General features: G+C 43.1%; 1 protein-coding gene across 3 annotated transcripts; it reads right to left on the reverse strand.

Annotated features, from left to right (window-relative positions):
- Positions 1-915: 915 nt before the first annotated feature.
- RAVER1 (ribonucleoprotein, PTB binding 1) lies at positions 916-26,374 on the reverse strand. Of its 3 annotated transcripts, XM_063119307.1 has the most exons (15): positions 26,139-26,374; positions 19,143-19,209; positions 15,370-15,839; positions 14,236-14,427; positions 13,592-13,721; positions 12,867-12,967; positions 12,247-12,333; positions 10,346-10,460; positions 7,556-7,800; positions 6,748-6,841; positions 5,617-5,759; positions 4,570-4,647; positions 2,977-3,102; positions 1,879-1,962; positions 916-1,766 (listed from the first exon to the last, which is right to left on the reverse strand). In XM_063119307.1, exons 1-15 carry the CDS (start codon positions 26,361-26,363, stop codon positions 1,620-1,622), a joined length of 2,304 nt encoding a protein of 767 aa, XP_062975377.1. In that variant the 5' UTR covers positions 26,364-26,374; the 3' UTR covers positions 916-1,619. The 3 variants fall into 3 exon arrangements, with proteins under 3 accessions (XP_062975377.1, XP_062975379.1, XP_062975378.1); XM_063119309.1 differs by lacking the exon at positions 12,247-12,333; XM_063119308.1 differs by lacking the exon at positions 4,570-4,647.
- Between the last annotated feature and the right edge of the window lie 595 nt (positions 26,375-26,969).

A 26,969-nucleotide genomic window follows, 5' to 3' on the forward strand; every position in this document is an offset into this window, starting at 1 on the left:
GCTGTGGGTGCCGGTGCAATCACACAACCCGTCCTAAGTGCAAGGCAAGCTTCTCCAAAGAACCTCTCCCACCAGTTAGATTCCAGCTGATTGTACATGTCCTCATTGAGGAAGGAAACATACCATAACCACAAACATAACAGACTAAGTGGTGAACAAGTGGTAGCAGGAGTCCAGTAAGGCCTTATAAAACATACAATACTGCCAACATGGGCCTGCCCTATCCCTCTTCCAGATCATCCTGTGGAGGAGCACAAATTGTACCGCTTAAGTGGTCCTCTGAACTAGAGACTGCACAGTGAGTTGGGTCTCAAAAGGGGAGTAGTCCTCCTAAACAGGAGCATAAGGTTAGATTTGGGTGAGTTCTTAAATGACTGACAGAGCCATCTATCCATCCAAAACTACCCCATAGTCCCACCTCTATTTTGAATCCTCTCCCCCGCTCAACCCCACCCCATCCCACCCCACCCACAAGCTGCTTTTCCTTTAATTGGCTTTTGTAAGATAGGGAGAGCTAAATATATTTCCTGCAGCTTTATTCTAAGAGCCTGGCCACATACAGTATTCATTTATTCAAAAGGACCCAACTTGTAAAGTCAAGCTCTTACCGTTGAGAATTCTCAAGCTGCATGCACCCCTGGCAGGCAGAGAATGCTGAAGGGAATCCTAGGCACAAGCACTGGGAAGCAGATGCTACTGGTCACATTCCTTCACACAACTCTTAGAAGAAAAACTGAGGGATGGAGAAAGGTAGCCAGCAGCTGCTGCTTTCCTGTGTTTGTCTATAATCTCCTCCAGCCTCCTTTGCTTGCCGAGAAGCAGGGAGCTTTAGAAATCTTAGTAATTAGAACCAGACTGACATGTTAACTACTTTTTGTGTGAGTGTAATGTGGAAGAATGGAAATGCAAGACAAGTTTTGATATAAATATAATTTTACTCTGGAAAAGTTGGTATCCAGCTGCCGAGAAATTTAAAATCCCCTGACAAATACAGCAAACCAGTCAGTATCTACAGTAGAAACATAGCATGTTTATACAACAGAAAAAAGTGTACCTTGTATAGGCAGAACTATAAATCCCCCAGGGAGAAGGCCACAAACTCTCATTCTCTCTTAAAATAACCCCACACTGGTCTTCGCTAAGAATAAGCAATATGCCCATCCGGAACTTAAGTCAGTTTAAGCAACCAGTTGAACTCTCCACTTCTGTAGCAGGCCTTGGTCAGGAATTGTGCTGGTGGGAGAGGTTGTGCTTTCAACTATTCTCCCTCAGCTCAAAGTAAGGTAAAAGAGAAATATTCACAACCCATTAAGTTAGAGAGGAGGTCAAAACTGCCAGTACAGTGGAATCAGCTTCAGCATCTTAGCTCTGCTCAAGCACGGACACAGCTTGGACTGGGCGCTTTTAAAAAGCCAAATGAGGTCTTGTTGCCACTGAAATGGAGAACTGCTGCACAACATTCTATGTCACCCTAGCAAGCAATGTCCAAAGATTGTCCCAGCCACAAAAGTTTGGCCTGAAAGATATCTGACTATAGGATCATTGTTAAAAACAACTGTCAAAATAGAAAAAAAAATTGGGGGTAGGGTAGGAGGAAGAGTGCTTCAGTAGGAAATAGATTAAAATATCCTCTTTCGCTTCAGATAGGAGTCTGCATAGTGCCCTCCCAGGCCCTGAGAGTGCTGGCCGACATAGCTGCCTTCTGGGCTGGGTTCTGGGGATGGGAGCAGGTGGGAAAAGGCCCGTTTCTGGCCACCAACTGGAGTCTGCAAAATGAAGGAGGGGTGTGAAAGGGAAGAGAGGCAGCGTTAGAGGGATGTTAAGAAGACATGGAAGAGCTAAAGGTGTCAGAGTTCCTTCCTGATTGCACCATCTCACCTTTGAGTATGTGCCCTGCGACTGACTAGCGGGTCCTAGTCCCAGGATGCTGTCGCCCATACTCACAGGTGGCATCCCAACTGCCTGGAAGACAAAAGAGCAACTAGCATCATATTTGCCCGGAGGTCTTCTGTGACACGCTTCTCCACTATCCAGGGTGAGAGGCAAAATTGATAAAAGTAAGATCTCTAGAATCTTTCACGAATAGAGGGAGAAATATTGGTCTCACGAGTGCAGAACCATTACAACTGAATCGGCATTTTAAAACTAAGGTTTAGTGAACAGAGTGGGTTGGGTATATGTGTGGTTTGTACCTGTTTACATAACATGGTTTTAACACACACCCCCGAGTCCCTGCTCATACTGAGCTATTTCCCGTCCCACATACAATACTTTTCCTTTAAAGCCCCTTAAGAAAACCGTCTGAACCTTTTGCATTGCTAATAAATAAAAAGACCAAAAATAAGAAGTACATTAGCTACTTTGATTTACCCCAGGCCTGCAAATCCTATCCCTTGCTGGTAATATTTGGAAGTATTTTTTGTAATTTGCCTTGGCCACATTCTACTGCGGTTTAAGCCACCTCTTATCTTCAGCTGTATGAGCCTCGTGTGGCGCAGAGTGGTAAGCGGCAGTTACTGCAGCCGAAACTGTCCCCACGGCCTGAGTTCGATCCCAGCGGAAGCTGGTTCTCAGGCAGCCGGCTCAGGTCGACTCAGCCTTCCATCCTTCCGAGGTCGGTAAAATGAGTACCCAGCTAGCTGGGGAAAAGGTAACCGTGACTGGGGAAGGCAATGGCAAACCACCCCGCTACAAAGTCTGCCAAGAAAACGTCAGCGAAAGCAGGCATCCCTCGAGGAGTCAGCAGTGACTCAAGTGCTTGCACGAGAGGTTCCTTTCCTTTCCTCCCCACCCCCCATCTTCAGCTGTACAAGCAAGCAGGGCTGTTGTCAAAAGAGAAAGCTGGTGGCCACAGACTCAAGAGTAAGGCATGTGGTGATGGTGCAGTCCCAGAGAATCAACTTAATCATACCACAGCAGGGAGAAATTAGCAAAGAACAAATTAGCATAGTGGCAAAGAACAGCTCTCAATCTTACTTTGTTCAGGTGGCTCTGTCTGAGTCCAGCTTGAAGACCACTAGTGAAATAGGAAGTTGGGGATCCTGAATAGAATGGAGGCAAAGGGCCCCCCAGGTTGTTCCGCTCGAATCCAGGTGATGACACCTGAAAGAAAAGCAGAATTCACCACTGCTGTTTGTAGGTAGAGCCTCACACCCTTATATTTTAGGGTAGCAGGGAACAATGGAGAATGATCAGATTACGCCACTGTTACTAGGCTCAGCATCACTTCAAGGTAACAGCTTGTGCTCAATACTGTTGCTAGAGAGAAAAGAGGAGAGCGACAGGAGGTTGTTACCCGTTCAGCAGTAGAGAATGGCAGAAGTGTTGCAAAATACATTCTGTCTCCACCCATCCCTTCCATAGCTCAACATTACATCTTTCAGCAGCATCAAGAAATATTATATAGCTCAGTGCACAAAGAAGGGACAATGTTCATGGCTGCTTTAAGGATGACATGCCCCTAAATACCAGGACTGGGGATGTCCATTGACAGACCCGCCTTCCAATGCACTGAACATATTTAGACCAGTGTACATCACAACATCCTATGTTCAAGGGTAAGCAACCTGGTGCTCTCCAGAGTTTTGGATTACAACTCCCATCAGTTCCAGGCAGCATGGCCCAGGTTCAGGGATAATAAGTATAGCCCAATTTTTTTGGAGGGCACCAGTTTGCCTACCCCATCTTGGTTAAGTACTGTGTGATCATAAACCTGTTGTCTTTCAGTGGTTAAGGTCAGGAGCATTCTTTCAGGATCTGGTATTTTATAGTGTCACTACGAAGTCAACACATAATTTTTTAAAATTTATTTTATTTGAAACATTTCTTAGCCTCCTTTCAGGGCAGAAGCACCCCCAGGTGGCTTACAATAAAACACAGGAAAGGAAAGGAACCTCTCGTGCAAGCACTTGAGTCATTGCTGACTCCTAGAGGGACGCCTGCTTTCGCTGACGTTTTCTTGGCAGACTTTGTAGCGGGGTGGTTTGCCATTGCCTTCCCCAGTCGCGGTTACCTTTCCCCCAGCTAGCTGGGTACTCATTTTACCGACTTTGTAAGGATGGAAGGCTGAGTTGACCTGAGCCAGCTGCCTGAGAACCAGCTTCCGCTGGGATCGAACTCAGGCCGTGGGGAGAGTTTCGGCTGCAGTAACTGCCGCTTACCACTCTGCGCCACACGAGGCTCTGCACAATAAAACAGAACACTTAGGAATATAGAGGAGTGGGACCTGCAACAAACAGTTGCAACCTCAGTGGGCCTGTTCAGTGTCTCTTTCCAGGACTCCCCATTCCCAGCCCTACCTAGTTTCCATTTGTGAGCCGACAGTCAGTGCTCTTTGCCTGTACTGGGCTATTTTGGGGAGTTTTCTCTAGTTTTTCCCCCCCTAAATATTTTTCTGCAAACCTTGGAATTCCCCCAAATTTGCTGATACGTTGTGTATGTGCACGCATGTGCCTCGTTTTGGTTACATAAGCAGCAGCACTCACAGTCTAAACATCAGAAATACAGCTGCCTCCTGGAATCTGTCCTGTCCTAGCTGGTTGGAGACCATTTAATACAATGGGTGTTTACCTTCTGCTTGTTGTGTGCAAATCCAGATAACTGGGGCCCTGTCTCTCTGGCCTGGGGATACATTCGTGATCCCAAGTCCTTTTGAAAGAAAATAGGAAGATAGAACCTATTTAATCAAGAGTAGCATACATCAAAGGAAACTACACATCCAAAAATGTTCATGTACTACTTTTAAAATTAGTTATTGATTTTTACACATAAAATAAAACACAATGTGGGCTTATAATGACAATAGTCTGGCATCAATATTCTGTATTACATTACAGAGATAGCTTCACCTATAATCTACTCTTTTATCCTACTGCCTTTATAGCCTGTTGTCCTAACCAATCTTTCTATAATAGAATATGAATCTGTGGTGGTTTTAATGTTTCCTTGTGTTAATCAAAGTTATAAATTGATGCCACAGAAGCCTTCCTTATAGTTAATGTTCCTAGATGCCCTTTTAACTTTGGTCAACCAAACTGTGAAGTAACATAGCTGTAGTGTGGGTTTCCTTTCCAGCTGGCTGCAATTTCCATCCAGGCTGTTGCCCATAAGAAAGGCAATAGTTCCTTGTTTTGAAGTTTGTCATCGTGTTTGTCATTTAATGATAGCAGACCCATAGCTGGAGACAGAACAATCACTTGTCCTGTTATTTTGCCAGCTTCTACAAACACTTCCTGCCAAAATTGAGTATAATCACACAACCACCGCATATGAAGAAATATACCGGCCATATTATAGTTCTGCCACTGCATAGGGGTGATTGATTTGTATATCCGGTTTAACTTTTGTGGTGTTAAGTATCATTTGTATAAAATGTTAATTGTACTTTCTTTTATTTTTATAGAAGAGATTGCATTGAACCTTGTCTCCATAATTTTACCCATTTTGTTTGCTTAGCATGCCCATGGAACTTGATCTTACGATCACCAATGCATAAAAGGAACCTGGCACATTACATTATGGTCTCATAGATACTAAGATAAATAAAATCAGCTCCAATGCTTTATTTCTCGTTGTTCATACTTCGAAAGCCACAGTCACAAATTCTATAGTACTCACTGGCTGATAGTCAAATGCACAGTTGTCTCCTGTCAGTCCAGGAGAGGGCAGTACTGGGTCAGACATGGAGGCCTGTGGAATTCTAGGGTTGGAGACATTGCCAAGTACTCCAGTCTTCAAGCTGAATGCTTTATTAGCTCCACCTGCAAAGGAGGAGTTGACCATCAACATGCAGGGATATGATTGAAGAACCAAGCACTTAAAACGAACCCCAGGAGTACAGAGGACATTCTCATTCTGCAGCCTTTTTGAATATTCAACCTCCGAGCAGGCCAATCAGGTGCTGCATGACGTCTGAACCCAGCCACTATATATAAGTCAATCATGGGTTGGTTAAACAGCCCACAATTAACCAAACCACAAATTATTATCCCACGATTTGCCACTGTTATATGTGCAAATTGGCTTACTGTTTGACAGCTTGTGCAGTGGGGGAGGAACGCATGCAGAACCCAAAAAGCAGGGTAATGAGGCAAAGTTCAAAGGTACCTGGCTGCTTCCGGCTCCAACAATTTTAAACAAATGCACCAGTCAGAGGCTATACCCTGCTGTAAAATATCACTTACATTTCAATTCAAAAACACATTTTACATCATGTCCCAATGAATTCAACAGGACTTCATTGATGTTGCCAATATTTGTTCCAGAAGGCCTTTGGAGAATAATTTGGCCCTCCATCTATGGTCTTATAATTTTGCTGTGTATTTTAAACGTTTATGTCCCCCCCGTCCCCGTCCCCCCCCCCCATGTATGTTTTAAACTTTGTAAGGCCGCCTTGAGGCCCAGCATTGGGCAAAAGGCGGGATTAATAATAATAATAATAATAATGTGTGGGGGAAATCCAATGTAGGAGGAGGAGGTTAACACCAAAGGAAGCAGCATAGGAACAAAAAGAAAATCCAAAATGCTGTTGAACTATGTACATTATTCTAGAATTCACATGCCTAGAGAATCTAACTAAGTTGTTTGTTAATTATGTCCCTGAATAAGAGAGCCTTTGTTCACAACACATCAGGAGTTATGATTTTCCAACAAGTATTAAACTTTCTAACAAGTATTGGCCAATACAATTGTCTCTTTTTATGCCAAGCACAATTTCTCCCTGCTCTTCTCGAGTCACTGCCGTCTTACCTCCAAGCTTGCTGGTAGGGAGAAGACTGTGAAGGTTTAAGTAGGGATTGAGTGGAATCTTAAAGTCTTTAGGTGGTTCTCCTAGCAGAGAGACCTGCAAGAGAAGTAACAGTGATCAGCATTTCCTGGAGTGTTGGCCTTCAACTGGTGGGCTGTGACCCAATTAAGGCAAGCTACACCAGTTGCACCATTAAAAAAGGTTATTTAAGAGAGGAGAAAGACCAATGTGTACTGAAAAAATAGATTCAACAGATGTTGCATGCTGGGGTTAATAATGGGTCCTGGCTGCAATAATACTAGGCAGATTTTTTTATATTAAATCTCCAGGAGGATGTACAAACATTTGAGAAACTGATTAGGTTACAGAAGGGTAGACAGACTAGGCAAAGGAATTACACTGATCATCTTACACAGCTGATCACCTGTAACTCCAAAAGTAAAAAGAAAACAAAATCCAAACCTTTATTCTAGTTATGCTGGTCCATATAAAATGTGTTATTTTTGCATCCATTTACACAACTTTTAATACCGTATCTGAATCTGTACAGGTATTATAACTACAGAGCATGGAAGAACTCTGGAGCAGAAAGAGAGCTGTGGGTGATCGGGGGAGATGTATGGGAAGGGGGAACATGACTGGAGGCTCAGCTGCAACGTGATCCATCCCAACACACAACAGCCTTTTGATTCACATGTTTCTAAATGCATTAATAAAGACTAGAATGACACTATGAACAAATATTCTGATTTTCCCTAATGCACTGGGTACTAGATCCTCAAAGAAGTTCAGTAATGGCCCCTCACTTACTCCAGATGAGGGAGGCCCATTTTCTGTCTGCTTTGGCTTCTGAAGCCCACTAATCACAGATCCCAGGATGGAGGTGGTGAGGCCTTGCAGGCCAGGCTGAGTCAACTGGGGAGTCTGGGCCCCCAACACAGAGTTCTCCCTCTCCATTCCCAATGGTCCCATAAAGGATGGCAAGGACAAGTTTCCTGAAGGCAAGATTGGAGACTTCACAGGTCCTGGGGCCATATCAGTAGGCAGAGCACTACCTGCAACACAGAGAACACACGTGCAGTTAAGAACCAGTTCCTAAAGTGAAGTAGTTTTGAAACCCAGATAGAGTTGGGACATCAGTTGATTTACTGGCCAGATGTTATCCACCTCTTATTTCACCATGGTTCACACGGTGAAATTTACTGGCCAGATGTTAGCCACCTCTTCACACACCCTGTGAAGAGCAGAATGCCTACATGCCAACAAGTTGAGCTATGAGACAGAGCCATTCACAGACTAAGTAGGGATCTCTGCATACTCTGATTAGGCTTCTTCCTAATCAGAGTTGCTCATGTGCAAAGTCAACCCACAGGATCAGAATGCTAAAAACAGTTAAAAGCTCTCAGTGACAAAAGCAGGGTGAAATTAGCCCTGAAGAGATTAATTCACTCCCCCCACCCATCACTTTCGACAGAAGGGGGGAGGAAACTAACTCTCACAAAGAGTGTGGAGAGGGAGATAAATCATGCTTCATTCACTATATTGTCAAACCCAATTAAGCCACAGAGGGCTGCGTGAGCTACTTTGTTATAGGGGGAGGAATCAAAACCAAATGCACACAAAGATACTTCCGATAAGATCCCATTCATAGAAACAAATCACAAGTCAGCTAAAGTGTTTTACTTTAACTAATTGCAAGTCTTTAAAAAAAATTTAAAAAGCCAAGCTTTCTAAACGTAGTTCCACACTGCTTCTACATCAGAACTAGCATACAAATTTAGGCAATGGCTGGTGGACGTTGCAACCTGCAGAGACTCTTTCCAAAGACAGCTATCAATCCAACCAAGAAGCAGCCTGTTGCCAAGCTGACAGATGAGTAGTTTAGAGATGGTATTCACAATGACAACCAATGCAGAAGCTTATATTTTATTTTCGAAGCAGAAGCGGAAAAGCTCAGGAGGCAATGGGGTTGTTCCCACTGCACTTACCATTAAAGCTATTATGGAAACTTTTGCTAGGCTTGGAGGGTGGTGGTTGGGAGAGGGATTGGTCCAAGAGGGCCCCCCTCTGAGTACAAGCCCCTCCTTGCTGTCCTTCAAATTTCAAGGGGGCACTGGGCTTGGAGACAGACCTGATTCCACCCCACCCTTTTAGGCTGAGAAGGAGCAAGTAGCGGACTGATTACTTCCCTTCAGCATAACTCTCAACTATTCTTTGCAGCCAAATTTGTGAAATACTCTTTACTTTACATATTTTTTATGTACATGTTGAAAAACACAGGTTCACATGGACACAAATAAATGCAATCCTGTTGTCAAAAAGTGGCACATTGATGTTGATCACATTGTCTTGTGTTCTGCTCAGATTCTGTACATCTACTTCTTCCACCCTATTTTTAGCTCTAAGCAGCACTTGACAGGCACCCAGTTTCATTTGGATTTATTTAAATTTTTGTACTACATAAAATACAAAGATACAAACATAAAATACACACGGAAATACACTAAAACACATCTAAGGTTAAGGTATACTTTCGGCCTTCTTATCAGAAATGGATTTATAATCATTTGGATTTATAATCCATTCTACTCGTTGGGTTCAGAATGGGTCAAAACTGTTTTCAAGAGCTCCTTCTGAAAATTTATTTATTTATTTATTTATTACAATTCTATACCGCCCAATAGCCGGAGTTCTCTGGGCGGTTCACAAAAATTAAAACCATTCAAAGTATAAAACAACAGTATAAAACCATAATATAAAATACAATATAAAAGCTCAACCAGATAAAAACAGCAGCAATGCAAAATTACAAATTTAAAACACCAAGTTAAAATGTATTTATAGACTGTTAAAATGCTGGGAGAATAAAAAGGTCTTCACCTGGCGTCTAAAAGAATATAATGTAGGTGCCAAGCAAACCTCTCTGGGGAGCTCATTCCACAGCCGGGGTGCCACAGCAGAGAAGGCCCTCCTCCTGGTAGCCACCTGCCTCACTTCCTTTGGCAGGGGCTCGCGGAGAAGGACCCCTGAGGATGACCTTAGGGTCTGGGCAGGTACATACGGGAGGAGGCGTTCCTTCAGATAACCTGGCCCCAAGCCGTTTAGGGCTTTAAATGTTAATACCAGCACTTTGAATCGGGCCTGGACCTGGACTGGCAGCCAATGAAGCTGGAAAACTATGAAACTATGCCTTAAGGCTTCCCAATGAAGTTATTGTGAAGCACAACAAAAATATGCCTAAAGGGAAAAACACTCTGCCCCCTTCCATTTAATCCCAAATCCTAATCTCCCATCCAAAGGAGAGCCTGTGGTACTTTTACCCAAGTAAACACTCTTCCTTCAATTAAGAACAAAGAATTTGAGTTGGGTGAGTGAGCTAAAAATAATCCCATCTAATGGATAAGCCACATTTTGTGGTCAGTCAGTTCTAGCAAGTCACAGGAGCTTCCTTTAGTCTGTCTCCTTGTTCCGTTACTTTCTTTCTTTTCACGGCCCAGACGCTATAAAACAGAATCAATCCAACTTCTGGTAGAAACCATTGCTCAAAGACTGTAGACTAAAGGGCTTGTTGATATGACCCCCACACCACAAAGCACTTACCTGAGGACATCTCACCCAGTAACTGATTTCCTGCCTGAGAAGCAGGGGTATTTAGCATCCCGAGAGCACTGTGCTGCAAGGAACCCAATGGAGACTCTCCCAAGATTCCTGGTTTCTGCAACAAGTAAAAAGTTTCAACAACTGAGATGGAAGGCAAGACTACATGTGCTAAAAGACAAACAGATCCAAGCCATAAGCCCACTACAAGCAGCTAATCTCAAAAAAGGCAATGCCCAGGGCATGCTGGCAATGAATCGATCTGATTGGCATGATGTGCTAAGCAGAACTAGAACAACTAAAGCCACACCATACGGGTGAACTGATGCTCAGAGAGAGAAACACTGAGATGCTGAGCAGACTACTTCCCAGAATCTAGGCCCAGTTAATACAATGCTCCCACACTGCTCCTTCTTGCAAGCCAGGTTCAGATACAGAATATCCCAAGGAAGGGCGGAACTTTACAGGTGCCAGGCAAGGAGAAGAGTGGGAGAAGTGCCCTGACACCTTTTAGATGCTCAGTGGATTGGTCTAAGCCCTTTGTGGGGGATGACCTAGGTGTGAGTTTAGCTGTCACAAGTGGCCTAAACACAACACAACATCAACAAAATTCCACAGCACAAATTGTTAGCTAAAGCTCCAGCACACCCACTACCTTTCTCCACTACTGTGAGGGGCATGAACAGTAGTTGCCAACAGGTCTTCTACAGCCTTGTGTTGGCCTTTCAAAGCTAGCTTTGAAAGTATCCAACAAAGAAAGCCTTGGCCGCTGCAGTTTCCTTGAGTCACTGTTATGAGTAAACAAGTTACTCCTATTTGAGACTCACTGTTAAGCTCTGACCAGGCCCTGCAAAGGAACAGCTGGGACAATACTAACAACATTGACAGTCGGGGAAACCACAACCTTCAAGGCAATTTAATTGCCATGCAAGTTCAGCCGAACCACTGTAGGTTCTAGCAGCCATTTGCCCTAGATACTTTCGTCAATGGCTGGAAGCAGCAAAAGAGAACAGAAGCCTAAAAAGCCACGTTCTGAAACCCAGAGGGTTGAAGTCAGAAGACTGTAGCTAGATAAGCAGCGGATTCCAAAAGAGCCTGAGTACATTTTATTAAGGACGGAAGAGCAGGCTTGCTGTGCGCAGGACACTAGGAACCAAGTGCACAGGGAGGCATCAGGAAGAAGCTTGCCTTGCCCACATCCAGTGGGCCTGTCTCAATATTACCAGCAGTGCTTTGTGAAACGGAGAAGTAATAAACAGTCCCATTCATTTTTTGCAACACTGCAAACAACTCTGCTACCCTGCTGCTCCTTGCCAAACAATGCTAGATTTTAGCAAAGACTCTAACCACCAAGTCCAGACCATAAGACTGGTAAACTGACCTATTTCACTAAGCACAATTTATTTCGGTGTGGGATGACCTCACTACAGCCCTATTGATGACACAAAGGCACACAACGTCCTCTAGAATTAAACATCTCTGCCATCATGAGATGCTCCAATCCAACCTTGAGGGGAAGCAGCAGAAGGCAGCGGAGTGACCTGGATTGAGAAGGAAGAGCTCCTCATCAACCAGCCCCCCTCCCCCTTTACCTTCAAGAGCCACCAGGACTGGCCTAGCTCCAGAGTCATACTAAAGGCCAGGGAACGGGCACATCTCTTAATTCTACCCTACATGTTAAACTCCCAGCCTGCCACTCTGAAATTATGGGGTAAAAAAGTTCAAACAGAAGGACTTCTTACATCTGGGGGTTGTGCTACATAGCACATCCTCCCCACTGAGACAAGAATGTACTTAAAAGCTGGAGAATGGTCACTGCAGTGCACCTTCTATGGAGCGCACACACACATACACACACACACAAGCAGCATGATTTCCACACACAGGCTAGGCCCACCACTCACATGGAAAATGACCTGGTTTTCCTTGTTCTGCAGGAGTTGTGTCCAGACCTGGTTTTGGACTAAGAGCAAGTTTCCAAGAAATGCCTTCTGGAGCAGAAAGCAAAGAGAAACCAGAGACAGGGTCACTAAAAGCCAGGAGGGTTATGAAGGAGGAGGTGGGTGGAGAACAAGAGCCCATTTGTACGCTGTGTGCAAGTACCCCAAGGACATTTCTATCAAGAGCAGTTCTGAGTGAAGTCTTGCACTGCAGTAATGGGAAAAGCCAGCCACAGCTGCCAAAATTGTCCCTGCCATTCAGAACAGCACTGCAACTGTATGCAGAAAGGCTCTAGGGAAGAACTACAGACCACTAAGCTATCTTGACTGAAAGGCTAAAGGGAGCTAGGCCAGAGATGGGGAGTGTAAAGCCCCTCAAGTCCAGTGGTGTTTGGTCCACATATATAACCCCAAAGCACTTGTTTTCAACAGTTAATGTATCCCTGTAGAGCTGAGACATGCACCTGTATGAAATAGGTGGAGCACTGACTGCCAGGTTTCTGGGAGCAGAAAAGGGGAGAGACTGAGAAAAGATTAAAAGCACATCATCTCCAATCTACCCATCATTCTGGAGGACAAGGTACCTGCTGTGCTTGTGTTTGATTCTGGAGCGCTAGCTGAAGTAGAGCTGTGGACAGGGCTGGATTGGTTAGGAGAGGCACAGTTGGTGGGGCTCCTAGGATTCCTGAAAAGAAAACAAGACGGAGCGTTTTTAAGAACATTTATGTAAATGGAAAAAATTTCAAGGCAGAAGCTGAACCAAAGCGAACGGCCCAAAATTCTGAGACCTCTTTGGCTTTCAACAACTGAGGTTATGCCAATGTTTTTTAACCCTTATTATCTTGACTATGCTTGATTACCAGGTACAAATCCTCACACTGGATAGGTTAGGAGTGGGAACTAGTACTGTTGGCGTTTGCCTGATGAAGAATCCTGTGGAACTCTGAGAGGTGTGTGCTACATCAGCAGAAAGTATCATATTGTATCCAATATTCTCCTGTCTGAGAATAAGCATCTTTGGGAAGTATGGCATAATCAATGCTGAATACTGGCCATTCTTTTTAATATTTGGTAGAGGGCAAAACGCCTGAACCTGGCCTCCTAACTAGATCGGTGATGGGTAAGTATCACAAGCATCTAACCAAGTTAGTGATAACATCTCTAATGATTAGAAGGTTCTACTATGGCCAAGGAAATCCAACATGATCAATGGGCTCATAGAGTGGAAAGAAACCCAAAGATCATGCAGCTCAAGCCCAATGGGAGCTTTCAGACATGACCTATAATAGGGTCACCGAACCATACTTGCCTTGCTTTCCTCCAATGGCTCCATGAAGAAGGGGGCTGAGTAACAGCTGGATTGAAGTAGGATTCCCTAAACTGTTCAGAATCTGAAGAAGATTGGGCTCAGGTAGAAGCCCCTTTCCACGGTTAAGTGCCTATAAAAGCAACAGCAGCAAAATCAAGTGGCAGAATGAAAAACACACACACATCACAATCATGGCAGGAAGGGAGCATCTATGCGTACAACTGAAGCGTCAACTTACATAGCAGCTTGCACATTATAAATACTGCAGCAACCCAGAGCATTTAAACGGAACTTCTGCCAGTTTGGGTGATTGCAAGGAGGAACATCCAGTTTCTACAAGTTGTATTTTGCTTTGATTCAAGTGTTACTTCGAGAAGGGGTGGGCTGAGAATCTAATTAAATTGCCTTGCCTTGCCTTTCACTTAGAGTCTGTCACCACAAAGGCATTTGTTTAATAGAGGAGATACCCATAAAGAAGAAGCCATGCAACAACAAAAGGAGACACTGTCTCAGCCAAAATATAAGACTCTTAGAAAGATGCAGACATGGGGAACAAGATGGACAAATCAACAAAAGAAGGAACTGGTGAGGGGTTTATTTCAATTGATACACAGTCAGAGCTATTACTGAGGGTTGAGTCTTACTGTTGCCTGGGCAGCTATCAGAGCAGCTAACATGCTTCGCCCAGGAGGGCCTGGAACACAGAAGGAGACTCTGATATGGTTCCCAGCAAGTAGCAAGCCGTTGGTGGCCTGTTGGACCATCTCTGTAATCTCAGGTGACTCGTACTCCAGGACTGCAAAGCCCTTCAGCTGTCCATCTTGACCACATGCCAACTATGCAAAAGAACAGCAAAAGCCAGTTAAGAAAGTAACATAGCACGAAAGGAAGACAGGAGATCATTGCGTTATTGCTTGAAACGAACTAAGGCTGGTGGGCCTACAGCCTCTTCTAGGATTCAGCATCACTACTGAGCTTAGGAAGTGATATCTCAAAAAATACATACAATTTCAAGAAGGTAATTCCCTGATCAGGAGTGGATTTTGTCAAAGAATTACATTGAAAAACGATGGAGGAAAGTGATAGGATAACTCTTCCACTCCCACACAAGGGAGACTTGCTACCATTATTACAGCTACTGCCTCATCCTTCTTTTGCCTCAAGATTGGTAAATGATTCTCACTTTGTCCTTGCAGTATGTTAATGATGCAGCCTAAACACCCCCTAGAAGACAAGCCTAGCTTTTACAAATGCTACCCCTGCTGTTTCCACATCTCATGTTTGGGGGGGGGATCACAAAATGGAGGCAGCAGTTGCTAACAGTTTAACTTTAGAGGATATGGATGAGATTTGCTATGGGATAAGGCTTTCACCTGCTGCACATTTCCCTGTGCCTCTCTTTTCCCTCCTATGGCAAGTGTCTAGCAAAATACTTGCTGTGTTGTATCAGAACTGCAATCTAGTCAATGTCTTGAACACACAGATTAATTAAATTTTGCTTTTGGGAACAACTATGTTGATCAATCAATTTTCTTTCAGTTGAAAAAGTACAGAATTTTTAGCCCCCTGGAAAGAAAAGCAGGAAACTTCTAGATTTCCTCTTTGAACGCAGCACTTTGTTGTACTATTCACAGGCGCAAACTGTATTTGTATACAACTTGAGAAGGAATGGCAACCCGGCCTTCAGTTGCTTCACAAACACCCTGGGAAAGGCATTCTAAGGCAGGCACAGTCTTGCGGTGAGACGATCATGTGTGAATATCGAGCGCTGCACTCACCTGACAGAACGTTGGAGGACATATGGCAGAGAAGGTCTGCCTCAGTTCTTCTACATCATTGTAATTGTGGGGCAGTTTATCTACACATAAACACTTTGAATGGATAAGATCTAGGGTCAACTGATTGACATCTGTCCAATGCACATATAAAGTCCGTGTTCCCAGCTGTTTGCCCAGGAGGTCAGATTTTGCCCTGGCTGCTGAATCCTTTTTCATGTACTCCACAAAGCCATAGCCTTTGGAGTGTCCCGTTTTCTCACTGTACACCAAGAAGCAGCGCTCCAGGTTCCCAAAAGGTCGAACAAGGTCTTCAAATTGCTGCTGCGTGTAAAGTTGGGGCAGGTTGGCAATGCACAGGAGGGCATCCGTGGGTTGCAGCTGCACTGTAATCTCCTTGTCTCTCAGCTTGCTCAAGTGAAATTTCTTGATGGCTGATTCTGCCTGTTCCCCATTCAATAAGGTTACGAAAGCTGGAAAAAAAATGGGACGGCTGTAAAGACTATTGACAAGAAGCAGTACAGCAAACACTCAAGTCAAGGCCTGGAGCCCTCTGTTCCGATTTCAACCACAATAATTTATGCACAACAGAGGGATTTCTTTGCTGGACCAGACAGGACGTTCATCTTGTCCAGCGTTCTGTCTTCAATAGCAGCCAGTCAACTAATGTCTTCAAGAGGTTCTTAAGCATGGGATGAACAGCCGCTGCCTATTTATCATCAACATCTAAAGAGGTGCAAGATGGTTTAGCCAAGTTGGCTTTCGGTGGCCAGGGATAAGGTAAACATTGTTATCTACCCCATGCCCTTTGTATGTGAGAAGTGAGTGATATATCTCACTAAACAAATCCATCCATTTTAGAGCACTTCACAATTTTTTTTCACATTTCCCCATCCTGAGCAATTTTTTTTATCGTCTATTAAAAGCTTGGTGAACATATCGTTCAGCCCTGGTTCCAAATAATATATAAGTTAGGTAAATTTATTCACATTCATCCTTTGTTACATTTACTTTCCTCTCTTTCCTCCTTGTGCTTTTATTTACTCATACATAGATTTGAACCCAATCTTTCCTCCATAATTGAACCCCCTTAGGGCAAAGATTGGTCTTCTCTTGTCACTCTATAAACACAGTGATAGCACTATATGAATTACCGGTTTAGTACCAATCTGAACACAGGCCCTTGGAGAATCACACTGTTTAGTTTCCTCCATTATTAAATTCTTATTGTCTAGTTTTCAAAAAAAGGTGGCTACCAATTCATAAGAGGATCAGTATTAATTTCTGAGAACTATATTCTTAGTTTTGCATAAGAAATGTTGTCAAAAGTGTTTTGAAAATGAACATATATATCTATTGGATCATCGCTAGTACATATCTTTTAGCTGAGTTTTATTTTAGGTGCTGCAGAAGAACCTACTGACACTCTTAAGCCTACAGTCATACTGGATTTTAAAACCACTTGGAAGCAAGAAGTCTTACTGCTAAGCATCTCTGAAACGCAGTGTAAGATCAGAGATAAAAATATGCCGCATAAAATGATATACTCACCAGTGATACACATATCTGTGGACCTCTGAATTTAAGTGCTTATGTTATGATCTTCAATTGCCTATTTCATGCAGATACAAACTGGTCGCCCCTAGATGATTTGTATTACAACGCCTATTAGCCCCAGCCTGCATGGCCAATGGTCAGCGAATATGGGGGCTGTAGTCCAAAACACCAGGTTGCCTACCTCTGATCATGGGCTGTGAGGCCCTAGCACTTCTATATTTGTGTGTAGAATTTCTTCCATGACACTTTAATTTGTTTGGCTCCTTAACCTCCACATTGAGAACATAGATAATCCTCCCCAGAGTAGATACTCCCCAGCATCCAGCAACCTTCTCCCAGACATGAGTTTAGAAGTTGTTCAACCTCTTTCCATTTCTAGCTCAGGTGACACTCATCTTTTAGACCAGCCTTCCTCAACCTGGGGCGCTCCAGATGTGTTGGACTACAACTCCTAGAATGCCCCAGCCAGTTCTGGGAGATGCAGTCCAACACATCTGGAGCGCCCCAGGTTGAGGAAGGCTGTTTTAGACAGAGCCACCCAAGTTTTCTCAGTGATTACCAAATCTAAACCCTTTCTCCCCACTCCACAATCTCATCCACATATTGAAACTCTCAAAGCTTTGTCTAGCTGGCCCTATTCATAAAAGACTCTTCCTTTCCTATTCAGCTGGCCTGAAGGCATGTAATGCATCCACCTTGCTGAAACTAAGCTGGTCTGGGTCTGGTCAGTGCCTGGATGGAACTGCTTGGGAATCCCATTTATACCACCTTGAGTTCCATGATTTAAAACAGGCAGGGCATAAATGCTCTAAATAAATAAATAAGTGAAATTATAATCCAGAGGCTCCCAGATCTGACATCCCTAACTTAAGTGACACTTAGCTCTTGCTCAGTTTTTAGAAGATTCTGCAATAGCTACCACTAATTGACAAGTTTTCTGTTCTCTAAAAAGTGACTAGTATTCTAACCAGTCATTCTGCAGCTACTATATCCATTAAGCAACTTCAAAGACACCCACTGGAAGGCAAAAGATAGGGGCTTTATATAATTGCTTCCCTTCAGAATACTAACCTCTAAAATCATATCCCAAAATGCAGGGCAACTGGCGGAACGGAGTTAGTAGTAATCATGTGTTATCCAAAGACACATGCATGTCAGCTGTGCTTCCCCTTGATCAACAGCCTGTTTATATTCCGGATTTCAGTAACACATGAACCACAGTTTGTGGCCACAGCCAAGCAGAATGCCTTATAGGGAATTGCATGCATTCATGCTTTCTTTGTGATGAGTTCACCAATGCATGTTAAAACTCAACTTCATATATGTCAACAAGTGCTTTCCAGAGTCATCAATACAGGCCCATGCAGAGTGCAGAATACCTTGGCCTCTGTCATGCTTTCCATTTCTGGGCAGATGCATAATAAGCGTATGATTGACAATGTCTCTCCCAGGCAGTAACTTGGCCTAATGCAAAATCATTGCAGCTAAAGCCACCACAATCAGTATTTCCCAGGAAGGCTGTTGAATCTTTGGAGATTTCCCTCGGAAAGGCAAGAGGGTAATTTATTTATTAAGGGTATTACAAGTACAGGGTATTCTGCCTTAGAGAGAGGAGCCCAACTACACTATCTATGGCATTCCAGTTTGCTGATTCTATGTTAGGATTAATGGAATGAATGGTCGAGCAACAAAATAACCAACTCTCATGCATGCCAGAAACTCTTCCTGTTCATTAAAACTTTCAATGGACTCTTTAAATGATGCAGCAGATACAATGTGCAGCCTTGCTCAATGAGCAGGGAGTTAAGGGTGTTCAGCAGTGAACAGGAACAGCCAATGGCTTTGTTTCCAGCACAAAGACAGACACTCCCATGCTGCACGTACAACACCTCACAGGGCTTTACACTCCTCAGCTTCTATTTTCCAACCGAAGTCACTAGTCACCTCAAACAGGGTCCAATGTGCATAACTGAAGAAAGATCACACACAAAGGACAGTAAGACCAAGACACGCCGTGGCAAACATGATGATCACACCAGCGAGAGCAAGCAAGAAAGTGAAAAATTGAAAGAGCTCCCCTCCCAAACCCACCATGTGTAACACATCTCTGCATTTGGGGTGGGGGCAGCTGTTTTCAGTAGACTTTTCAGTATATCAACATTTAAACAGAGCCCACCCACCATATGAGGCAAAGAACTCAATAATGCACATTTACTCACCAGTCCCCTTGTATTTGTCCACAAAACAGTACTTAAGTTCGTAGTCACTCAGCAGATCATGAACTTCCTGCATAAATTAAACAGAAGAAATTGTGTTGAGGCAGAGTGGTGAAACATTACTGCTTTCAACAAAAGAACACCCAGCAACCTCTTCAGCCCCACCACTTCAGTCCACAGAAGACAAAACCTGCCTGGAGGACAAAGTTTTTGCAATACAGCCAGCCCACGTTCTTGGAACCAGTCAAGCTCCATTGCTAAACTTTATCACACAAAATGAGTGTTGCATTTTAGAGAGAAGCGCAGACAGTTGCACCCACATCTTGGCAGCAGTTCCAGTGAAGCCAAATCAATGCTTTGAGCATTTCCAGCTGCTGGAATTCTTACCTGCAGATTTAGTTTACAGGCTTAAACAAACAAAGGCCAACTCAAAATGCTAGACAGTGCTTCAAGTTGTGACAGAACTGGTTTGAACAGTTGCCTCTTGTTGAATAGAAGAATAAAAACATGGCAGCATTCAGGACAAATGAACTTAAAATCCAACACAGAACTGGCTTGCTCTTCGAGGTCCCCTGCCTGGGTTCAAACTCAAAAATATTACTGTCATTCCCACCCAGTACTCACTCACCATTAAAGTAATCTCTCTCTCTCTCTCTCTCTCTCTCTCTCTCTCTCTCTCTCTCTCTCTCTCACACACACACACACACACACACACACACACACACACACACACACAGAGAGAGAGAGAGAGAGAGAGAGAGAGAGAGAGAGAGAGAGCAATCCAAAGATCCTCAAACCCCAGAACAAATAAATGTGTTATTTGGGAAGTCAACTTAACAACTGAATTCTTTAAAGTTGTCTAACACATGACTTAAATGCTTGTAACCTTCAAAACTGCGGAGAGAAGTTGAAGTCTCTTTACTGTTCTGCTATCCTTTGTTATCAAGCACCCAATTAAGATCTCCAACCAGCCATCACAGTTAAGATAGCAGAAACAGATACTATTAGGTGCATTTGTATTGCAGAGGCATAGCAAGAAAGTCAACGTTTGTCAACTTCTAATGTAGACCATAATTGCTTGGCTATGAATACTTTACTATGAGACCACCTCCTGATATTTCAGATGCTAGAAACTGCCAGAGCATGTCAATTTAAGGAGATGAACCATCAGAATCTCATTCAGCATACATAAACCCCATCTGCCCAGAACAGCAGCTTTTTTTAAAAAAAAAAGTCTGGGTTGTCATGAACAAGCCAGGGTGCCAAATCATCCTGCTTGATTGCTCTTCCTACCAGCAGGAGCTGCTAAACAACCCAGGGATGATACATCCTTGGGCTGTTTAGAGTGATTTCTGAACCTGGAACTCTGGCTTGTCTCTCCCCCAACAAGTTAAAGAAATAGGATAAATGGAAATAGGATAAATGGATAAATATGTGAACTAGCCAAAGGAGACAAAGGAGGTGAGTGGTAGGAAGAAAAGCAAGGGATTCCATGAACTCCATGTAAAATTATTTGAATCCAATACGGGTATGAAGTAGACCACTACAAAACAGCACCTAAAAGCAGATCACCCAGCATTATCTTTCTCTTTTAGCCTGCAGGTGAGTGTCTTATTCCATTAACGGTTTTGTGAAGCTATGTATTATTCAGAGATTAATAGAATGTTGTTAGGATTTTTTAAGGATGTTTTAATCATGTATGCTATGTTTTTAATCAGTTTTAATGCGTTTTATATTCACTGTTGTTCCCCGCCTCGATCCAAGTGGAGAGGAGGGTAAGAAATAAATTGTTATTATTATTATTATTAGTGCCAATTATAGCCAGTTAATACATATTTAATAAATTTATAGTCTGTTTTCCCTCTCCAACACAAGTGTCACAGCTTGTTTAAAAAGAAACATCTTCACTTGTGGAACACAGAAAAAGAGAAAGATGGCCTAACCTCTTAGGGCAGGAAGTTCCACCTACATTAATGTTTGTATCTATAGCATCTGCAAGCAAAGTTTCATTGCAAGTTAACTATTTTATTTTCTCCTTCTTTGTAGCCAAAGTACACTCTGTGCAGGGAAATCAGCATGTTTGCACCACTCTCCCCTGAAATTTGCTGAGATGTACTAAATTGCATTATTGTCTAGAGAGGCAGTCCACAAACCCTGAAGTCAATAGAAGTTTGCTACAATTTAATACAGACTGCACTTGACTTTCATTCCCACAATGGCAAGTCTCCACTGACGCTTAGTAAGATCCAGATGTACTTGGGTTGTTTATTAGGCCCTACGCACATTCAACACTACAGCCATCATAGTTTCAGCTAGGGTGGGTTTTGGGGTGCAATGGGAGAGTCTGTTAGTCTTCAAGTGAACAAATTTTATATGTGACCTGCCACAACTGAAAGGAAAAAAGCCACAGCACACAACTGCCTGCATCCACCAAGTGGATCTATTACTTAATCCATTTATTTTGAAGAAAACAAGAGCTTCCTGCTGTGGTAAGGCCTTTTAGGCAAGAAGTTAGAATGAACTATGCCTCCAATCAAAGACGGCAAAAAACCAAGTTCCTTCCTAAACCACAGTCTTCTTTCTGACTAGCACCTACCTGATATTTAGCATGTGTTTTGCTGCTGCCAAAGGCAGCACTTTCCCTTATTACTCAACACACCTTTCAGCTCAGGCAGGGAAGTAATTTATGAACTCTAAGCTGCAGTTTACACCCCGCCCCCAAATAAGGTATTCGCCTTTGCAGATACAAGGAGTCGACCTTGCTCAAGGTCACACCCCAAGAAGCCAGCTGGCTCCTCTTGATGTTCTGGCCACAACACCAATTGCTTCAAAAGGAAACCTCATGCATAAATCGACAAGCAAGATCCTGTTTTGAAATGCATGCCCCAGAGGCAGCATGAAACACTCCAACACCACAGTGTATTCCTCCGGCACAAACCCAATGTTATTTATGCTCTTGAAAAGGCAGATAATCAGTTAAAGGCAATTCTAGAAGCCTGCCTGTGATACTTTAGCAGCAGTCAATAGAGCTTGGAAATCAAGTGATCCCACCCAAACAATGAGGGCAGGTCACAGGGTCTAACATTTACCTGGTAGGTTGTTGAACCATTTCTATGCAATAATGTAAATTGTACACGGTAAGGATTTCCTATGAAGTTCCATTGTCCATTCTGACCAGACCATATGCATCACTGCAGGATGCAGACATAAATGCAATCACAACTGGAGAGGAAATTAAAATGAGACATTTATACAGTAGAGCATCTTATGTCCCTTTCATAAGAGAGGCATTTCTAAGAAATGGTATTCACCTGCTTCTGAGCTTCAACCCAGCTGAAATTAACAGTTATAGCACAAGAGCAAACAATGATAGATCCCATAATTCAAATCCAAATCTAAGCTGGTTGACCTTCTAAAGGGATTAGTATCAAGCACTCAGACCATTACATATGTCAGTTCATCTCTAATTTCCAGTTTGGATTCAAAGCTGTGACTGAAACTGTACAAGTCTGGTTCTAATTTAGGCCAGACCATACCCAAATCTACTAATTCATATTGCACTACTGAACTGTATATGTGTTTCTTATTATGCCTTGTTCCTACTACTAGGTGGTTATAGCATACACATACTTTTCTGCATAATATGTGTAGAGGAAGTTGAAACATTGGGAAAGAGAGAAAGAGCAAAAAGAGGTGCACTGATACAGGATTAAATAATAATAAGTTCCCTTTCTTTCAATCTTTTGGATTTATCTGCTTTAGAGCTAAGAGCTGCTTCATTCTGCACTGCTTCAGACTCTTTAAGCACTACCACTAAATTGCTTTTAGTTTGTCCTTTTGAGGGTCAAAAGTCAGAAAAATAATGTTTCAAGCACGTTTAAGAGCAACAGAGACTGGCTGAGCACCAGAGCATGGGGAAAGTACTTTACAATGCACAGAAATGCTGCCATTTCTCCTTACCATGTTGACATGGTGAGCCTCCAGCCTACCTATCCCTTTCTAGGCCAAAGATGGAAGAGTAGTACAAGACTTGATAAACCCAAGGCATATAACAATCTTCATAGTCCACTCCATTTGGAGGAGGGTATCAAGAATACCACCCCTGTGAAGTTACATAGTAATAGCAAAATGAGAAACTGTAACATTGGTAAGGAAGTTAGGGATTAGTTAGTTGCCATGTTGAGCGCATGACCCAACGTGGTTACCAACACACCTAGCAAATAAACAGCAGAGATAGAGAGTCTAAAGGCAGAGCAGGTACCAAGTGGCATGAACAGGTAGGTAATTTGCAATACATCTGAGCATGTAATTAGTTACTGCATATGTGCCAAAGGTTGGAACTGATAAAACTTTTTAATAAAAAAATCAGAAGTCAGAAGTCAAAAAGTCAGAAAAGAACAGCCTACTATGCCTTGCCTGCAGCCACCTACCACATCCACAGTTGAAATGGAACTTGAAACCAGATCTTTTTTTTCTAGGGATCATATTGGCATGCAATTAACTCCAAAGACTATCCTGACACGTAGCTGTGTGTTCTTCAAAGGGAAAAGCAACACCCACAGGTACAAGATCAGCTTTCCCCATTCCAGCACTCCTGAAAAGTGGTTTCCCTTCTCTGCACTTTACCCACAAATACTTATTACCATCCCTCTTCTTGACTTCTTCCTGCCTTATTCTTACTACTACTACTACAACAACAAGAAGAAGAAGATAGTAAGCTCTTTGGAGCAGGGACTTGTATTTGATGCCCACATTACATGCATATTGATAGATCAATTATAAATCATAGTATTTCCCAAGTCATTTTTTTCAGCATTCCCAGAACTCCATTCCCTCCACTCTTCAACTTTTCCTAGTAAGGGATTCTTCATCATCCCACCAAATACTTCAGGAATTCCACCTTCCCCCCTCAATTCCAATACCGGCCCTCCATCTCTATACCCTGGGTCATCTAACGATTCTGCTTTAGCCTTTTAGAGCTGGCATAGCTAATGGCTAGAAGTATGAACCAAAGTCTCCCCAGACAGCCTTAGTGTAAACTATGATTCTCTCATCCACAAACAGGCCAACCCAGGATTGGGAGCACAAGCTGTTCAGAATAGGGTAGCACTCACTCTGAAGGATTGCACCTGCACTGCTGGCAGCAGTGACCAGGAGTGCCTTTGCTCTGCTGGTACTCTAATTGTGCCCCTTCATGGGGAAGGTGGATCTCACCACAGTCATTCATGTTGGGGTTTGTTGTGATGTCTGAAATGGTCCAAAGAAAAGCCTTTATCAAAATATAATAGGTTCTTCTTTCTGTCTCAAGACTACTGCTAATCAATTTCATTGGGTGAACCCCAATTCATCCAAGTATTTATGAGAGGAAACAAATATTCATGCTCTCTACTGCAGTAGTGAGAAAAGCAAAGAAGCTAGAAATCTTAATGTGAAGAATTATCCAACAGATTCACAAGAATATCACATTCCAGAGAAATTGGTGTGTTAGTTTTCGGCAGCAATAAAACAAGGAGACTGGTGGCACCTTAAGGGCCAACAGATTTTTTACTACATAAGCTTTCATGGACAAAAATCACTTCAGCAGATGCATCTCATGTCAGAGGAAAAGTATGAACACTGAAAGCAAAACACTATCAGGTACAAGGAAGTAAAAGGTGTGTCACGTTCTACACAGAGTCCAAATGTGTACACGATAACAGTGAGTCATTCACAGTAGTCACTGTTACTTTGCATACATTTGGACTTCGCATAAAAAATACCAGTCTTTTCGTGGCCTTTTGGATACACTGTTTACCACCAGCTCTCTTCTCTGTACATATGTGTTGCTAATAGATGCATAATGTGCAACCAAAGATAACACTCCATGCAACTAAGAAAGTCCACAAAACCTGTTGGTAGTTAAGGTTATCACAGGGCTCTTTGCTTATCTTCAGCTTTAGAAAATAAAACAAGACCCCTCAAAACACAAACAAACTACAACGGAACAACAACAAGGAGCCCTGCAACTTCTTAAAAAACTAACTGATACACTGTAGCACACCTTGCTAGGGCTAACGCCCACTTCATGAGACGTAGTGTATAAGTCTTAGAGTTTACTACAGTGGTTCCCAATTGCTGGTCCACGGACCCCAGGCGGTCCACATAACCCACCTGGGGGGTCTGTGGCACCATTCACATATTCACCATTCATTTCTAGAGTCCACGGATGACGAATTCCTACCAGAAATAAAATATAACATCACTGAGCACTTGTGTGATTTTGCGACTAGCTTCAGAGATTACTTCCCTGCACCTAATCCTGAGAACTCATGGATAAGGAATCCTTTTGAATGTGATGTACAACTAACAACTCTCTCTGCAGAAGAGCAAGATGCACTTGTTGACATGACTTGCGATGATTCATTGAAATCATTTTTCAAAGACTATAGACTGGACCAATTCTGGGTAAAAGTTTTTCCTGATTATAAGAAGTTAGGTAAATAAGCTTTGAAACATCTAGTTCCCTTTTGTGAACAAGCATTTTCGACATTTTGTTATATGAAGAACAACCATTGGATTTTCTCTCTCTCCAAAAATTGCTTTGCACCATAGAGATAACAAATTTTTCAAAAGTAGGGGGTCCATGGCTTGGCATTTGAAAAACAAGGGATCCGCAGAGTTCTGCTATTTTATTGTTTTACTCTGTACAGCACCATGTACACTGACAGTGCTATATAAATAAATAAATAATAATAATAATAATAATAATAATAATAATAATAAATACTAGAACTCTTCCCCAAGCAAGAGGAAAAACAAAACGCACGCCTGTGTGTGAAAACGAGGGGGAGGTCGTGTGGATTTTTACAGACCAATTTAAATACTTGTGTTCTTTATCCATGTCGGGAGATTAAATACTACTAGAAATCCTCACTGAGTTCGCTTTTCTGCCCTCATCCTCGACAGAGCTTTAACCCGCCAGGACCCACCAGCCAACCCACCCCGCCTTCCCTCTCGCACCTGGTTGGCGACGTCGGCGGGCAGCCCCCGAATGAGCACTTTGCGTCGGTTACGGAACTGCCGGGCGCTCCTCTCCAGCCGGCTCCCCACCTCACCCGGCTCCAGGGGCGGCATCTCTTCTTCAGCGGCGTTAGCCAAGGCTTCCTCGGGGCTGGGCACCGACCCGGCAGCAGCGACGGCGGCCGCCCCCACAGAGAGCCCAGCAGTAGCCGCTACCGCCGCCATCTTGGAAGCCAGCTACCCTCTTCCTCCTCTCAGGCTAAGACCAGCGAGAGGGAGAGGCGGGAAAGAGCGGCGGTGGCGGCGCCAGGACAGCAGCCCATTGGTCCAGAAGGACTCCGCCCATCTCCCGGACGGCCGTTAGATGAGTCGGCCAATGAGATGGGAGCGTCGGAATTAACCCTTAGTCGCGCGGAGTGGGCTGGCTTGTTGTTTCTGGGTCCCAGAATGAAATCCTTGGTTGTATCTTGATTTAAATCTCGGCAGGCATCAGTGTATAGGGGGAGGCACAAAAGGGGAAATAGCTTTTCGGGGTCAAGGAGCTTTGTACCACATGCTAAGTTTCTGAGTGAGAAATAACGGTCTAGTTCACATCCTAAACATGTTTTCTTTAAAGTCCTATTATTATTATTATTTATTATTATTATTATTATTATTATTATTATTATTATTATTATTATTATTATTATATATTTGTATCCCGCCTTTTGCCCAATGCTGGGCCTCAAGGCGGCCTTACAAAATTTCAAACATACATTGGGGGTTGGGGGACAAAACCATAAACGTTTAAAATACACAACAAAATTACAAGTCATTAACATAGATGAGGGC

The sequence above is a fragment of the Elgaria multicarinata genome, chromosome 3 (genome assembly GCF_023053635.1).
Source record: "Elgaria multicarinata webbii isolate HBS135686 ecotype San Diego chromosome 3, rElgMul1.1.pri, whole genome shotgun sequence".
In the NCBI taxonomy this organism is placed as follows: Eukaryota; Metazoa; Chordata; class Lepidosauria; order Squamata; family Anguidae; genus Elgaria; species Elgaria multicarinata.